We start from the raw sequence: 19105 nt of genomic DNA on the forward strand, positions 1-19105 counted from the left end.
CTTTATATAAAAGTGCCCAACCATAGCTTAGAGTGTCACAGAAAATAAGACTTACTTACCCCAGGACACTCATCTACATGTAGTAGAAAGCCAAACCAGTACTGAAACGAGAATCAGTAGAGGTAATGGTATATATAAGAGTATATCGTCGATCTGAAAAGGGAGGTAAGAGATGAATCTCTACGACCGATAACAGAGAACCTATGAAATAGACCCCGTAGAAGGAGATCATTGAATTCAAATAGGCAATACTCTCCTCACATCCCTCTGACATTCACTGCACGCTGAGAGGAAAACCGGGCTCCAACCTGCTGCGGAGCGCATATCAACGTAGAATCTAGCACAAACTTACTTCACCACCTCCATAGGAGGCAAAGTTTGTAAAACTGATTTGTGGGTGTGGTGAGGGGTGTATTTATAGGCATTTTGAGGTTTGGGAAACTTTGCCCCTCCTGGTAGGAATGTATATCCCATACGTCACTAGCTCATGGACTCTTGCTAATTACATGAAAGAAAAAGTATTTACTGTCCATTTAAGGAATAATCAATTTAGTTAGACAGGGAAGTGAAAATGGAGAAGAGTCATCTTATCAGGAACAACTTATTTTTTTTTAGTGTTCCTTAATTTTTTGCAAAACATTTCTAACAAGGCAGGAGAAAATGGAAATTTATACTTTTAATCACTTTTATTTGGAAAAGATGGGGCTGGTTAATTAATACAGCCTGAATAATATTTGTAAGCATGTATAAGTCAAATGAAATAATCTCTTTAGTAATAGGTGCACTATGAGAAATGTCTAGTAGGCACTTGAAGAGTTCAGTATAAAAACTGCTAAAACCTCTGACTCTCCACACATTATTATGATTACTACAACTGCTGCCCTGGGTAATATGTATCCAACAGTTATTCTAATATTATGATATAAGGAACTGGCTCTTGAGAAAATTCTAAAATTGAAGAACAAAAGCTGTAGATCAATTGTGGACTCTGTAGTTGGACTTGCCCTAATCAGCTGAGCTGTTTGGAATGGACTCCACTGGCAGTTCTGGAGTCATGGTGGTTAAAAACAATTTTTCAGTGACATCATCCAATACTGTGGAAATTGTAGATTAATGGAAGTGAACAATTAAGATTTTTTTAGAGCATTCAAATAAGACACTTAGAACTATATTTGATTTGAAATGGATATTTGTAGAAAACACTGTATGTATTTGTTTTCTATTTATACTTGTGCACTAATATTGTCTCTTGTTGTTGAACATTTAAAAACATACATAAATAGCATGTTATATGTAAAATGTATACAAATGCACATACTGCAAGCCATGATAAATGAATGTGTGCTGTCCCAATATATATAATGTACATTTCCCATAGCCAGAACGGGTACCATGTTGTCCCAACAACAGAATGAAAAAAAGATGCAATTTAGCAGTAAAGGGAGGGGGGGTTCTTATACCAACTAAAGGATGGTTTCAGGCATTTGACCAGTCCACAATAAAAGGAGGAAGTCTTTGTTTCATTAGTAAGTACAACTAAGGTGAACCAAGATGCTATATAAATAAGGCAATAGCACCATATAATTTATCATTGATATTTATTTATTTTCATAATACTGGTCCCTGCCTTGCTGGCTAGGCAAACTGTGTGTATTAATGTCATGAGTTACTGTAATTAGTATGAAACGAAATGCAAGCTCTCTGTATAAGATGTGCTGAGAATAGCAAAAAAATATAGTAGGATATCGATGTTTTCTTACCTGCATTACGAGGAGTAGCATACTAGACATATACATGCCTTCTGGATCTTTGTCAGGTTCTTGTTCTCTAGACCAGTCCATATACTCCACTTCCAACGCTTTCTGTATCCATTGGCTCAAACATGTCTGAAACAGAAAATCATTGGCTACTAGGAATAATCCTTTTTTCTATGTAATCCATTTTAACCTCAAGCTGCCTTGATCCCATTCTAGTCGCACACATATATCTTATACCCCGGGTGCAGGAGGCTACTACTGCTGCTTAGAATGGCAAAGATATGCAGACACAAAGATAATACATAACACAACCCACAGTCAGTGTTCCTTGTAAGGACAGTTTTGTGTGTGGCCCAGTAGTGAAACTGTTAATTAGGGCAATTAGCAAACACTACACAATACAGACTGCAAGGTGTGGTTCCATTATTAACTATTTCACTGCTGGGTCACACACAAAACTGGCCTTAGAGGGAACACTGCCCACAGTAATATGCATGACAACCAATTTTAACTGTAACCAATTATGCCACTTATTTTTTCCCTCATGAATATCATTTGGACCAGTGACAATCTCCGCTTGGTGTGGACACTCTAAAGGCAATGTTAGTGACTTAGGTCAACTTTTAAGTTTTTTAAGATGCTTCTGATGAAGAAAACATAATTTATGCTTACCAGATAAATTCCTTTCCTTCCTGGCAGGGAGTGTCCACAACTTCATTCCTTAGTTTTGGGAAATACAACACCTGGCCACCAGAAGGAGCCAAAGACACCCCAGGCTTAAATATCCCTCTCACTTCCCCAATCCTCCAATCATTCTGCCAAGGGAACAAGGAAAAGTATGAGAAACATCAGGGTATAAAGGTGCCAGAAGAAATAATATAAAAAGGGAGCCGCCCATCAAAAAATAAATTATGGCGGGGCCGTGGACTCTCCCTGCCAGGAAGGAAAGGAATTTATCTGGTATACATAAATTATGTTTTCCTTCCATAAGGCAGGGAGAGTCCACAACTTCATTCCATGCTGTTGGGAAATCTATACCTGTCAGGTTTCCGTGGAGGGTGTGTGTATACCTTTAACACTTCCCTATAAATCCTTGAACAGCCCTACAACACCTGCTAATTCATTTTTTGTTGTTAGCTCTGAAGTGCTGCTGGAACACGTAGCAAGCTGATATTTCCTCTCTGGCTCTTGCCAGCCAATTTGTGTTAAACTACAACTTTCTTATTTTGCCTGACGGATTCTTGATCTCATCAAGCACAGCCAGCAGCTATTTACTTAAAGATTACAAACATCACATTAAAAAACAGAATTTACTACCTCCTTCTCCATGTCACTCGAAACACTGTGTCCACTCTTCAAACGCTTTCTAAAGATACCTCCTCGACACCATCTTAAGTGCAAAGATCCGCATTGCGGTAAGCTAAAAGACTTTCCTCCTGCAACATTAATCTATTCAGTTGGTGATATTATCTGTACGCTAATTGTACTCATATACACTGAACAGTCTCAAGCCATTCCTCCCCCAGCTATACATCATCTGCTTGTCTCAGTCGGCCATTCCTCACAGCTGTCTGCTGTAGCCTGAACTTCCTCTGCTACGTGAACCTGCTTCACTGCAGTCATACATAACTTGTCTGTAAAACTATTCCTCAGCAGCTCGTTTCACACAGGATCCTGTCTGAGTCAATTCAGGCAATCAGGAAACTCCATACTCGTCACAGGAGACTAAGATTAATTCTTCCTCATTTGCTTTTAAGCAGATCACACATAAAAACATTGCTAAATAACAGACTATTCTCTTATTATCTCCTGTAACCAAAAATCAAGGGAATACACTGAAGTAGTAACACTTAATGCAAAGTTTCTACTGTTTACTATCTGCAGTTGAGATCCTCCCTTTTCCTGTTCCACTTTCTATACCATTACAACTACAGTAATCTGACAATACCCAAGCTCCAGAGGACACTGATTGAATAACGGGAGGGAACAAAAAAAGAGGCGGACCCTATACTGAGGGCACCACAACCTGCAAAACTTTTCTCCCGAAAGCTGCTTCAGCCGAAGCAAACACATCAAAATGTGTAAGGAGGACCAGGTAGCTGCCTACAAATCTGATCCATAGAGGCTTCATGAATGAAGGGACCCTGTAAAAGCAGATCTCTGCGACAAGGTAACCACCACTGAGGAGATGAGGACATCCCCACCAGTTCCTCAAATCATGTCGTTCGCAGCCACTATGGAGCAATTAGAATCACTGATGCTCGCTCCTGCTTTATGTGAGCCACCACACAAGGGAGAAGCGGTAATGGAGTAAAAAGATATAGGAGTGTGAACCTCCATGGGACTGATAGGGCATCTATCAATTCTGCCTGAGGATCCCTCAACCCGTACCTGGATAGCTTGGTATAGAGGCAGGATTCCATGAGATCTATCTCCGGAGTCCCCCACTTGCTGCATATCTCTGCAAACACCTCGGGTGGAGAGACCATTCCCCAACTTCCCATTTGTCCACACCCAGAATGTGGATCACTGACAGCGTATATTTGTGAGTCTCCGCCCACTCTAGTATCTGAGTTACTTCTCTCATCACCAAAGAACTTCTCGTTCCCCCTTAATGGTTCATGTAGGCAACCGAGGTTATTTTGCCTGATTGGAATCTGATAAACTGGGATGAACCCAGAAGGGGAAAAGCCTTCAAGGAGTTCCAATATATTGATCAGAAAGGAGGACTCCTCCTGAGTCCACAGTCCTTGTGCCTTCTTGGCACTCCAAACGGCTCCCCAGCCGCAAAGGCTTGCGTGCATAGTGACAATCTCCCAGGACGATCTCAAGAAGCATGTGCCTTGGAACAGATGATAAGGACAGAGCCACCAAGAGAGCGAGTCTCTCGACAGGTTGTCCAGCACAATCTGTTGAGACAGATCTGAATGGTTGCTGTTCCATTATCTCAGTATGCATAGTTGTAAGGGTGTAAGATGGAATCTGGCAAAAGTAATGATGTCCATACAGGACACCATGAGTTTGATCACCTCCATACACTGAGCCACTGAGGCCTGGAGGGCAAGGCATGCAGTTGTTAGCTTGCAACGTCTCTGATCTGTGAGAAATATTTTCATGTATATGGAGTCTATTATTGTCCCCAGGAAATTCACCCTTGTACTTGGAGTAAGAGAACTCTTTTCCAAGTTTATCTTCCATCCATGTAATCAAAGAAGATTGAGAAGGGACTCTAAATGTTCTTGCGCTAGACGAAAAGATGGTGCCTGCACCAAGATATCATCCAGGTAAGGCGCTACTGCAATACTTGTGTTCTGGCAACAGCTAAAAGAGCCCCCAGAACTTTCATAAATATCCTTCCCAAACGGAAGAGCTATGAACTGGAAGTGCTGGTCCAGAAGGCAAACCTCCGGAACTGAAAATGTTCCCTGTGTATCGGAACGTGAAGGTAGGCATCCTTCAGGTCTATGGTGGTCATAAACTGTCCTTCCTGAACCAGACACACAAACTTGTTTAGGCACTTTAGATCCAGAGTTGGATGAAATGTTCCCTCCTTCTTTGGAACCATGAAAAGGTTTGAATAAAACCCCAAACCTCTTTCTGCTGTAGGTACCGGGACAATTACTCCTAGAGAGGAGTGATCCCGTACGCAACCTAAGAAGGCAGCCCTCTTTTTCGGTCTTGTAGGCAGACTGGAGAGTAGGAATCTGCCCCTGGGCAGATGAGACTTGAATCCTATCCTGTATCCTTGACATACAACCTCCAGGACCCAAGGATCCTGCACATCCTGGAACCAAGCATCTGAAAAAAGAGACAGTTTGCCTCCTACTCGATCCGATCCCGGATCGGGGGCCGCACCTTTATGCCAATTTGTTCTCGGCAGGCTTCACAGTCTGTTTGGACTTATTCCAAGTACTCTTGCGCTGCTCAGACTTGGATGAGGATTGCTGTCATTGTGAATTGTCAGAACGAAAGGAACGAAATCTAGACAATTGCCGTCCCTTAGGTCTATTTTTATTATCCTGTGGTAGGAAGGCATCTTTCCCTCCAATAAACATAGAAATAATGGAGTCCAACCCTGGACCAAATAAAATCTTCCCCTTGAAAGGAAGAGAAAGGAGTCTGGATTTAGAAGTCATATCCGCAGTCCAAGACTTCAACCAGAGGACCCGGCGGGCTAGGACTGCAAAGCCAGAAGCCTTTGCATTTAGGTGAATAATCTGCATATTCGCATCACAGATGAAAGAGTTAGCAATTCTCAGAGCCTTAATTATCTCTTAAATATCCTCGAGGGGAGTCTCCACCTCAATGAACTCCGACAGAGTGTCGCACCAGTAGGTAGCTGCTCCAGCAACCACGGCTACAGCTGCCGCCGGTTGAAATAAAAACCCTGTATGTTGAAACATCTTTCTCAGAAAGGTATCAATTTTCTTATCCATAGGCTCTCTAAAAGAAGAACTATCCTCCAGAGGGATAGTAGTACGTTTAGCCAGTGTAGAAATAGTGCCATCCACCTTAGGGATGGAGCCCCACAAATCTAAAGTAGACGAGGGGGAAAAAGAAGTTCCTATTCTTTCCAATTCATTACTAATAATGTTCGCCATCTTAACTGGCACAGGAAAAGTCAGAGGGATCTTCCTGTATTTATAAACCCTGTCTAATGTAGGGATCTTAGGTTCCTCAGGGAGTGTACCCTCTGGAACCTCTAGTGTAGACAGAACCTCCTTTATTAAAAAATGCAGACGCTCAATTTTAAATCTAAAGGAGGGTTCCTCTGCTGAAGGAGTTTTAGAAACTGAAGTCTCCGACTCAGAAAGCTCGCCCTCTGAAGCTACAGAAGTTAACTTATCCTCGGATAGCTGGGACATAGTAGTTAAATCCGTCAAATATTTAGATGGCTCTAGGTCAGGAAAACTATGTTTAACCTTTCTCTTACATTTGCTAGAACGAGGTAAGGCACTAAGGGCCACAGACACAGCAATTGTAACTGCGCGGTAAAGTCCGCCAGAAAACAGCCCTCTCCAGATGGAGGATTAGTTGAGCCCCAGGACTTCCCCTGCTATGAAGAAAGACACTAAGATATTATGAGCTGCGCAACACTCAAAACCGAAAGTGAAACCTGTTTGTTCCAAGCCAAAAGCACACAGTCTATGAGCCCCAAAAAACTCTCACATTAAAGCAGCTATAAATAACCCCTAGATGTTCAAATAATCTCCCTGAAGGAGATATTAACCCTTGATCCTATCAAGGTATAAAGGAGCCATACTGTGACCCTTGTATTGAAAAAGTGTATATATAAAATGGTCTTACCCTCCAGGATCCATGCTGTAGAACAGACACAGCCTATCAAGTGTGACAGTCTTGCAGCAACGCTTCTGAAATGGACTTGAGTGTGTACAGCAAGCAGTGAAACTCATCAACACTGGTTGCTCAGGTGCTGTTAGGCGACAGTCTGGATGGGTTCGCAGAAAAACTTTCCCTGCATCTTCAGACTCTAACTTTCATCAATACTCTCACTGAGAGGTTGACATAACTACTTAAAACTCCAGTCCTTTCTTGAAGGGAACATACCCATTACAGAACTATACAAATCTTCTGACACTTCTCTGCCACCTCCTATAGTGACTGGCTGGGGTGTCTTTGCCTCCTCCTGGTGGCCAAGTGTTGTATTTCCCAACAGTAATGAATTAAGTTCTGGACTCTCCATGCCTTATGGAAGGAAAGTTCTCCTTATGAATATTTACAGCTATGAAAAATACATCAGCTCTTCTTCTTTATTTTAAGTAACAGTTTTATCTTAGCAATAGTGTTTACTTTTGACTTTGATTGTAGGTAAACTATTTTCTCATGCCTGTATAATTTATATATGTACAAATACAAAAATTATATTTAAAATAGAATTATATATTGATACATAATTAAACTTCAAGATTTACCTTCTCTACATCAGGGTCAAAAGTGATTACAGAATTATTGGCCGCTAATAAAAATTCTTAGAAATGCCTAATGATTAAGGATCCAGATAATTGCTATAGACCCAAAACCTTAAGAGGGATAAAGATATTTGGGATGCAAAAGATGTTATAGTCTCATGCTGGGAAAATATATTTACCATCCACATACTACAAGACTTATTTCAGACTCCATTGGGTGACCAACACCTTTCAGTATATGTCATCATCTGCTTATATGATCTTTTATATGTGACAAGCTGAACTGCCAGGGAAGCTGCTGAAAACATCCCTAAAGATGAATGATCTAATGATGTGCTGGTGATCTGTTCACATATCCCGAGTCTTCACTACAATACAAGACCTCATCCCACATCCAAGGCTGTTTTGAAAAAATCTGTGTGATCCCTAATTATGTTTGTAGCTTATCAGGGCAAGATAAACCATGGAAATGCCAATTCACTATAAAATCCTAGGTTCTGTTGTAAACTTTTATGGTCAATAAGTGAAAAGACAATGGAATTCATACATGATAATTCACCATTTATGTTCTAATAAAATGTATTTTTATGTGCATGCCTTACAGTGTGATAGGAGTATCATATGTATTTGTTTTGTAAATCATTGCTATACCTGCAGATAACTAGACATTATCTCTAATAAAACAGCTGCATTCTGTGTGGCAATAACCTACATTGGACTAGATTACGATTGAAGCTCAAATTAGCTCTCCCGCCGCGCCTTAACTATGCTAGACGAAGGCCTTTTGCACAAGTCGGTTGTGCTCATATTGAAAGTAAAAAGTGTGCACGAGAGTGTAAACCTGACGCAAACAAATTCCATAATTGCTGGCAAACTCGACTGCGTATATTCAGGAGTGCTAAACCCGACATCAAATATTAATCTTTCACATTCCAATGTTCTATACATAGCAGAATACAGAGGCGTAACTAGAAACCACAGGGCCCAGGTGCAAGAATCTAAGAAGCCCCCCCCACACACCCCCACCCAAAAAAAAGTGAATTTGATACATATCTTTTTTTTTTTTTACACTTAACACAAAAAAAATGTGAATCAGATTACATGTCTACAAAAGGAGGTACCCTGTACCCCAGTACTTTATAAAGTGACCACAGTAGTCTGTGACATGGTCCAGCCCCCCAGTACTGTATATAGTGGTACTGTATAGACTTACACTGTTTACCCTCCCGCCCCCCATGCTGTAGTGACAAGGTCTGTAATTTGCTGGTTCCACAAACATACACACACACACATGCATGCATAAATACACACACAGTCACATACATACATATACACATAAACACCAATGGGTAAAACAGAAACACTAACCCCTGTAGTCAGAGACACTAGTGAAGCATCATGTCACACTCACATGATATCAGTGCAGGCAGTGGCAGGTCAACATTTTTTATTGTAAAAAAAAAATTTTTTGAAGCTGGGCCCCCAGTCGCAATTGCGACCTCTGCACCCCCTGTAGTTTTGCCTCTGGCAGAATATGTTCTATTTATTCTTAAATATTTCTATATATATCTGTATATACCTATACATCTATTCCTATAGATATATGGTTATACTGTAGGTATGTATTTTACATTAACAGTATCAGATAATATATATATATATATATATATATATATACACACACTATATATATATATATATATATATATATATATATATATATAGTAATATATATAATAATAATAATAATAATAATAATAATAATAATAAAAAGTACATTATTTCCTTTGTGAAGAACATAGTAATGTGAAATATGCATTTTGTGCATCATGTATCGCAATCTAGATTTAAGAGTGATCAGGTTAGTTCACATGGAAATCTTAAAGGGACAGTCTAGTCAAAATTAAACTTTCATGATTCAGAAAGGGCATGACATTTTTAAACAACTTTCCAATTGATTTTTATCATTAAATTTGCTTTGTTCCCTTGGTGATATTTTTGAAAAGCAAAACCTAGGTAGGCTCAAACTGATTTCTAAACCGTTGAAAACCGCCTCTTAGCTCAGAGCATTTTGAAAGTTTTTCACAGTTAGACAGTACTAGTTCATGTGTGTCATATAGATAACATTGTGCCACTCCTGTGGAATTATTTAGGAGTCTGCACTGATTGGCTAAACTGCATGTCTGTCAAAAGCACTGAGATAAGGGGGCAGTCTGCAGAGGCTTAGAAACAAGGTAATCATAGAGGCAAAACATATATTAATATAAATGTGTTGGTTATGCAAAACTGGGGAATGGGTAATAAAGGGATTATCTATCTTTTTAAACAATAAAATTCTGGTGTAGACTGTCCCTTTAAGGCGCGATATTGAAATATTACAAATAAAATATTTTTAAAAATGTATAAAAATTATTACAAATTATTAAACATACTATAAAATATTCTAAATAATTATAGAATATATCTATATATTTGACAGTATTTTCTTCACATAAAAAAATAATGTACGTTTAATTAAATATATATAAATATATATATATATATATATATATATATATATATATATATATATATATATATATATATATATATATATATATATGAAACTGTTCATGTAAAACACATATCTATATATTTATATCTATAGCTATACAGATATAGGGATATACAGTATATAGATATATGTATTTAAGAAAAAAACATAATTTATGTAAGAACTTACCTGATAAATTCATTTCTTTCATATTAGCAAGAGTCCATGAGCTAGTGACATATGGGATATACATTCCTACCAGGAGGGGCAAAGTTTCCCAAACCTCAAAATGCCTATAAATACACCCCTCACCACACCCACAAATCATGAATAGCCAAGAAGTGGGGTGATAAGAAAAAAGTGCAAAGCATAAATATAAGGAATTGGAATAATTGTGCTTTATACAAAAAAATCATAACCACCACAAAAAAGGGTGGGCCTCATGGACTCTTGCTAATATGAAAGAAATGAATTTATCAGGTAAGTTCTTACATAAATTATGTTTTCTTTCATGTAATTAGCAAGAGTCCATGAGCTAGTGACGTATGGGATAATGACTACCCAAGATGTGGATCTTCCACGCAAGAGTCACTAGAGAGGGAGGGATAAAATAAAGACAGCCAATTCCGCTGAAAAAAATCCACACCCAAAAATAAAGTTTAAATCTTATAAAGAAAAAAACTGAAAATATAAGCAGAAGAATCAAACTGAAACAGCTGCCTGAAGTACTTTTCTACCAAAAACAGCTTCAGAAGAAGAAAACACATCAAAATGGTAGAATTTAGTAAAAGTATGCAAAGAAGATCAAGTTGCTGCTTTGCAAATCTGATCAACCGAAGCTTCATTCCTAAACGCCCAGGAAGTAGAAACTGACCTAGTAGAATGAGCTGTAATCCTTTGAGGCGGAGTTTTACCCGACTCGACATAAGCATGATGAATTAAAGATTTCAACCAAGATGCCAAAGAAATGGCAGAGGCCTTCTGACCTTTCCTAGAACCGGAAAAGATAACAAATAGACTAGAAGTCTTTCGGAAATTCTTAGTAGCTTCAACATAATATTTCAAAGCTCTAACTACATCCAAAGAATGCAATGATTTCTCCTTAGAATTCTTAGGATTAGGACATAATGAAGGAACCACAATTTCTCTACTAATGTTGTTAGAATTCACAACCTTAGGTAAAAATTTAAAAGAAGTTTGCAACACCGCCTTATCCTGGTGAAAAATCAGAAAAGGAGACTCACAAGAAAGAGCAGATAATTCAGAAACTCTTCTGGCAGAAGAGATGGCCAAAAGGAACAAAACTTTCCAAGAAAGTAATTTAATGTCCAATGAATGCATAGGTTCAAACGGAGGAGCTTGAAGAGCCCCCAGAACCAAATTCAAACTCCAAGGAGGAGAAATTGACTTAATGACAGGTTTTATACGAACCAAAGCTTGTACAAAACAATGAATATCTATAAGGTTTGTTTCCAGGTTGTGCAGAAATATAGGAACTCAGCTGCAGACTTAATGAGAACTGAATATGTATCACTTTGTTGAACAGGCTATTAATTAGCATAGACTGTTTGATAAAGTGAAATAAAGTTAATGTAATTTACATAGGAGGAGATAGAGTTATAATTCACTCTATTATTGTAACTGATATCAGTATAGGAGTAAGATTCTGCAATGTAAGCAGAGTTCCAAATTACTCATACATAGATTAGCAAGCAGGTATTGAGGGGAGTAATGTGCACAGAGAGGATTAGCACAGTTCGTCCAAAAGGTAAGCTAGCAGGTTTTAACAAAGGACTTAGGTGTTAAGTTTTCCTTCACAGTGTTACCATGATGAGGGAATTACATACGAGACACAGAGTCTTTGTACTAGCCCGCTATAGAGCCGAGATCAGTAACCGCTGGTAGGAGGAGCTGAGACTCTGACTGACAGCGGCACAAGCGGCAGTGAAAACTGTAGCTCCGGTCACAGAAGAGGTAAGCGGCTGTCTCTAAATGAGAGTTTGAATTGTAGGTGAGACAACCGGTTGAGTGCAATGTCAGAGGGCTTGATAAGATGGTAAGTGAAGTCCCACAGAGAAGGCGTGTGGCTTGTAAGCAGCTGCAGGGAAAGTGCCGATTATGGCAAAACATGAAATGTGATAAAACCTTTGTGCAGCAGAGGGTATTAGGAGCTATATGAAAGTCGCTGTGTTATAATCCTCCTGAGGTAAAAGGATAAGTAGAATCCAGGTGACAAAGGAATAAAGCTTTGTAATCCACAAGGAGAGCTTGATAGAGAACTCAGTAGCAAAGGATAGCAGGACTGCTACAAACAGCTACATGTGCAATAACTAAGCACCTGTCTGCAGTCAGGTGATGACTTAAATGCAGACAGGTAGAGACCATGTGATTGAAAGGTAACTGGAAAAAGCGGACTGGAATCCTTACAATATCAGGAAGATTAGCAATCTTTCTGTGAAAAAGAACAGAAAGAGCAGAGATTTGTCCTTTCAAGGAACTTGCAGACAAACCTTTATCCAAACCATCCTGAAGAAACTGTAAAATTCTCGGAATTCTAAAAGAATGCCAGGAAAAATGATGAGAAAGACACCAAGAAATATAAGTCTTCCAGACTCTATAATATATCTCCCTAGATACGGATTTACGAGCCTGTAACATAGTATTAATCACAGAGTCAGAGAAACCTCTTTGACTAAGAATCAAGCGTTCAATCTCCATACCTTTAAATTTAAGGATTTGAGATCCTGATGGAAAAAAGGACCTTGCGACAGAAGGTCTGGTCTTAACGGAAGAGTCCACGGTTGGCAAGAGGCCATCCGGACAAGATCCGCATACCAAAACCTGTGAGGCCATGCTCGAGCTACCAGCAGAACAAACGAGCATTCCTTCAGAATCTTGGAGATTACTCTTGGAAGAAGAACTAGAGGCGGAAAGATATAAGCAGGATGATACTTCCAAGGAAGTGACAATGCATCCACTGCTTCCGCTTGAGGATCCCTGGATCTGGACAGATACCTGGGAAGTTTCTTGTTTAGATGAGAGGCCATCAGATCTATTTCTGGAAGTCCCCACATTTGAACAATCTGAAGAAATACCTCTGGGTGAAGAGACCATTCGCCCGGATGTAACGTTTGGCGACTGAGATAATCCGCTTCCCAATTGTCTATACCTGGGATATGAACCGCAGAAACTAGACAGGAGCTGGATTCCGCCCATACCAGAATTCGAGATACTTCTTTCATGGCCAGAGGACTGTGAGTCCCTCCTTGATGATTGATGTATGCCACAGTTGTAACATTGTCTGTCTGAAAACAAATGAACGATTCTCTCTTTAGAAGAGGCCATGACTGAAGAGCTCTGAAAATTGCACGGAGTTCCAAAATATTGATCGGTAATCTCACCTCCTGAGATTCCCAAACCCCTTGTGCTGTCAGAGACCCCCACACAGCTCCCCAACCTGTAAGACTTGCATCTGTTGAAATTACAGTCCAGGTCGGAAGAACAAAAGAAGCCCCCTGAACTAAACGATGGTGATCTGTCCACCACGTCAGAGAGTGTCGTACAATCGGTTTTAAAGATATTGAGATATCTTTGTGTAATCCCTGCACCACTGGTTCAGCATACAGAGCTGAAGAGGTCGCATGTGAAAACGAGCAAAGGGGATCGCGTCCGATGCAGCAGTCATAAGACCTAGAATTTCCATGCATAAGGCTACCGAAGGGAATGATTGTGACTGAAGGTTTCGACAAGCTGATATCAATTTTAGACGTCTCTTGTCTGTCAAAGACAGAGTCATGGATACTGAATCTATCTGGAAACCTAAAAAGGGTACCCTTGTCTGAGGAATCAATGAACTTTTTGGTAAATTGATCCTCCAACCATGATCTATTAATAATGCTATGAGAATTATGATCTGTTACTTGTTGCGCTAAAGCTTCTAACCAAAAAATTGAAGCTGCAGCAACATCCGCTAAAGATATAGCAGGTCTAAGAAGATTACCTGAACACAAGTAAGCTTTTCTTAGAAAGGATTCAATTTTCCTATCTAAAGGATCCTTAAAGGAAGTACTATCTGCCGTAGGAATAGTAGTACGCTTAGCAAGAGTAGAGACAGCCCCATCAACCTTAGGGATTTTGTCCCAAAACTCTAATCTGTCAGATGGCACAGGATATAATTGCTTAAAACGTTTAGAAGGAGTAAATGAATTACCCAAATTATTCCATTCCCTGGAAATTACTTCAGAAATAGCATCAGGGACAGGAAAAACTTCTGGAATAACTACAGGAGATTTAAAAACCTTATTTAAACGTTTAGATTTAGTATCAAGAGGACCAGAATCCTCTATTTCTAATGCAATTAGGACTTCTTTAAGTAAAGAACGAATAAATTCCATTTTAAATAAATATGAAGATTTATCAGCATCAACCTCTGAGACAGAATCCTCTGAACCAGAAGAACCATTATCAGAATGATGATGTTCATTTAAAAATTCATCTGAAAAATGAGAAGTTTTAAAAGACTTTTTACGTTTACTAGAAGGAGGAATAACAGACATAGCCTTCTTAATGGATTTAGAAACAAAATCTCTTATGTTATCAGGAACACTCTGAGTATTAGATGTTGACGGAACAGCAACAGGTAATGTAACATTACTAAAGGAAATATTATCTGCATTAACAAGTTTGTCATGACAATCAGTACAAACAACAGCTGGAGGAACAGATACCACAAGTTTACAGCAGATACACTTAACTTTGGTAGATCCAGCACCAGGCAGCGATTTTCCAGAAGTATCTTCTGACTCAGTGTCAACGTGGGACATCTTGCAATATGTAATAGAAAAAAACAACATATAAAGCAAAATTGATCAAATTCCTTAAATGACAGTTTCAGGAATGGGAAAAAATGCCAGTGAACAAGCTTCTAGCAACCAGAAGCAATAAATAATGAGACTTAAATAATGTGGAGACAATAGTGACGCCCATATTTTTTTAGCGCCAAAAAAGACGCCCACATTATTTGGCGCCTAAATGCTTTTGGCGACAAAAATGACACCACATCCGGAACGCCGACACTTTTGGTGGAAAAAAGTCAAAAATGACACAACTTCCGGCGACACGTATGACGCCGGAAACAGAAAAAAAAATTTTACGCCAAAAAAGTCAGCGCCAAGAATGACGCAATAAAATGAAGCATTTTCAGCCCCCGCGAGCCTAACAGCCCACAGGGAAAAAAGTCAAATTTTACGGTAAGAAAAAATTGATTTAATCATATGCATTATCCCAAATATGAAACTGACTGTCTGAAATAAGGAACATTGAACAAGGCAAATAAATGTTTGAATACATATATTTAGAACTTTATAAAAAAGTGCCCAACCATAGCTTAGAGTGTCACAGAAAATAAGACTTACTTACCCCAGGACACTCATCTACATGTTGTAGAAAGCCAAACCAGTACTGAAACGAAAATCAGTAGAGGTAATGGTATATATAAGAGTATATCGTCGATCTGAAAAGGGAGGTAAGAGATGAATCTCTACGACCGATAACAGAGAACCTATGAAATAGACCCCGTAGAAGGAGATCATTGAATTCAAATAGGCAATACTCTCCTCACATCCCTCTGACATTCACTGCACGCTGAGAGGAAAACCGGGCTCCAACCTGCTGCGGAGCGCATATCAACGTAGAATCTAGCACAAACTTACTTCACCACCTCCATAGGAGGCAAAGTTTGTAAAACTGATTTGTGGGTGTGGTGAGGGGTGTATTTATAGGCATTTTGAGGTTTGGGAAACTTTGCCCCTCCTGGTAGGAATGTATATCCCATACGTCACTAGCTCATGGACTCTTGCTAATTACATGAAAGAAAAAAGGACATTATCCTGTTAGTGAAGAACATTGGTCTGAAATATGTACAGTAAATATACAGTAAACACAGAAATACATAAGTACACACATATATATACATATACACACACATACACATATTTAGACATGTATTTGTATCTCTATGTTAAAACCTTTTTCTTATAACTCCTGAGAACCTCATAGCTTTGAACCATTACAACTTTTTAAAAATAATTTTTATCAGACTGTTATTAAAGGGACATAATACTCATATGCTAAATCACTTGAAACTAATGCAGTATAACTGTAAAAAGCTGACAGGAAAATATTACCTGAGCATCTCTATGTAAAAAAAGGAAGATATTTTACATCGCAATTTCCTCCGCTCAGCAGAGTAAGTTCTGTGTAAAACGTTGTACTCAGTTACTGCCCAGCTGCAGGTAAAAAAAAAAATGAAGAAATTAATAGCAGCCAATCAGCATCAACAGTGCTGAGGTCATGAACTCTTTTACTGTGATCTCATGAGATTTCACTTAACTCACATGAGATTTCATTGTAAATTTCCTTACACTGAAGAGGGAAATAACATGAGAGTGCACGAGGCTCACTCCTTCAGCTGTCCCGGGACAGACATACTGATTTGCTGCTTAGAAGTCCTTTACAATGGGATGTGGCTACTGAGAAACTTTTGAGGTAAAATATCTTCCTTTTTTACATAGAGATGTTCAGGTGATATTTTCTAGTCAGCTTTTTACAGCTATGCTGCATCAGTTTCAAGTGTTTAAACATTTGGGTATTATGTCCCTTTTAACTGTTCTGTCAAATGTATTTTTATGTTTTTTGACTCATGTAACAGTTAACCAGAGCTCTGAAGTTGCGATAACAAGGCGCGCGTTAAATTCAATTGTGCACGTGAGTGTCAAGTGAGCGCGTCGACTTTCTATTATAAAATTAAATAAGCAGATTAGTGGTTAGCACAGCTGTGACCATAGATAACACTCACCCTTACACTGCGAGTATAACGATTCAGCTGTTCTTCCAATGCTTTAGAAGAAATAAGAGGTCCAAGTTCTTGCAAATCCACCTCAGGAGACACATCAGGATGTCCCATCATCTCCTCACTGTAATATACATTTAAATATATTTCTGGAATTTGGAAACTTTGTTCAAAACTAATTGCATCTATATTCATATGAGAAACTGAAAGTGGTCCTGTAATTCATACAGCTGTATACAGCAATATGATGCTGCACACAGCAGAATTCCCAAAGCTATGCACATACCACAACATGACATCCTAGAGCAGAGCTTTCCAAACTTTTCATGTTGGTGACACTCTTTTTAGACCTACATCATTTTGAGATACAGTAATTCAGTTGTACTAGCAAACAGGAGGTTAAACTAACTTATTTTAATAAATACAGACACATACATAAATGATATAATAACTAAATATATTTACAAGTAACAGTATGTATGTGCAAGAATTAAAAAAAAGTTTAAAACCAATAGCTTCTTACTATTTTAATGGGATGTATGAGGTTGATGGGATAAACACAGTTTCTGAATATTTAGTGGAATATTAGAAAAAGACACCCGCATTTCATCATCAAGCATTTTAAGCTTCAACTTCCTATCCATATATAAAGAGCAGGAGCAGCAATGCATTACTGGGAGCTAGCTGCAACAACAAAAAAAGTCGGAAACCAAACAAAAATTTAAAAAGAATTTTAAATTAAACAAAAATTGTGCTGAAGCAGGGACACACCTACACACTGCAGCTGACACACTAATGTGTCAGGACACACAGTTTGGAAAGCACTGTCCTAGAGGCTTAATTATTGTTGCAAAGCTCATCACTTTTTATTTTGCTTTCTTGAAGATTATTGATCTTTAGGCCTATCATACTGGCCATGTAATCATTGATTGTTATTTCTATTGTCACCATTTATTATTTTTCTTCTTTGTATAGTTATATAATAAAAAAAAAGGAATGCTCACAGTCATACAAAGCTACATCTAAGCTTTAGCATATTTTGAGATAATCTCCTTTACCTGGGGTATACAATAATAGTCCAGTGTAGAACTTGATATAATGCAGAGTGGGACAGTTTAAAGTTCAGTATATCACGAACATGACGAGAAATGACACGATTACACATCATACCCACAGTTCGACACACATCGTAATGCGGGGGAAAACAGGGAGCAAGCACAGAAGATGTAACACGAAGTTCTTCCAAAGCACGACCCTGTAGTTCTTTTAAATGTTTTGCCAAAGCTGTTGGGTTAATATTCTCCTCTTCCTCCAAGCTAGAGCCTATCAACCTCTCACACACCCCTCTCTCAAGACCTTGAAGAAAGCCATTTTTCCATTGCTTGGGTCGCCCTGGGGGTTTCCATGGGTGTCGTTGTGGTCCCCTTGACTCTGCAGCATCCAGATTCTCTTCACGTTCAATTATGCGGACAGCAGAGACTAGGGTAGTCGGATCAGAGGAAGCCAAGCTCATTGCCGAGTGGGCTAGAGAGAACAGAGTGCGACCCAACTCCTCACTCAGCTCCTGCACCCCAGCAAAGAACTCCTGAACCAGCTTAGCTGCATCTGTATTGTAATTAGAAGTGCAATTGGTGCTTTCTGTTGCAGGGCTTACCCTCTGCAGTCGATACAGAACATCATCCCGTAGACTTTCCAGTTCCCTTAAATGGAGGTGAACTTCCAGGAAATGTTGGCTATTAATAAGACTTTGAGTCTGACAAATAATTTCTGGAACTGTAAAAAGAGAGAGTTACAACATATAGTGATCTGTATCTGCAAAGTAAATAAATTGCTGGACCCTTATAAATAGAGAGATACACACAAATGTAAGTGTTTTCCACAAAAACACATCCAGACACTTCTGGATTCAACAATATTTTACACAAAAACATCTAAGCCATTTCTTAACCAACTCTTTTATAGACAAAAAGCCGGATCCTGCCGGATCCATATCTGGCAAGAACCGTCAGGATCCGGCTTTTACACAATTCCAGAA

The 19105-nt window shown here is 38.9% G+C and overlaps 1 protein-coding gene across 1 annotated transcript in view; it reads right to left on the reverse strand.

Moving 5' to 3' along the window:
- The window catches only part of EXOC3L1 (exocyst complex component 3 like 1), a 146415-nt gene that overhangs the window by 100319 nt on the left and 26991 nt on the right, over nt 1-19105 (reverse strand). The window contains exons 4-6 of the mRNA XM_053702850.1: nt 18129-18843; nt 17077-17194; nt 1761-1886 (exon numbers count right to left, since the gene is read on the reverse strand). Coding sequence (XP_053558825.1) covers nt 1761-1886; nt 17077-17194; nt 18129-18843 — 959 coding nt within the window. The remainder of the gene's footprint in view (nt 1-1760; nt 1887-17076; nt 17195-18128; nt 18844-19105) is intronic.

Source organism: Bombina bombina, chromosome 1 (assembly GCF_027579735.1).
Source record: "Bombina bombina isolate aBomBom1 chromosome 1, aBomBom1.pri, whole genome shotgun sequence".
Lineage (NCBI taxonomy): Eukaryota > Metazoa > Chordata > Amphibia > Anura > Bombinatoridae > Bombina > Bombina bombina.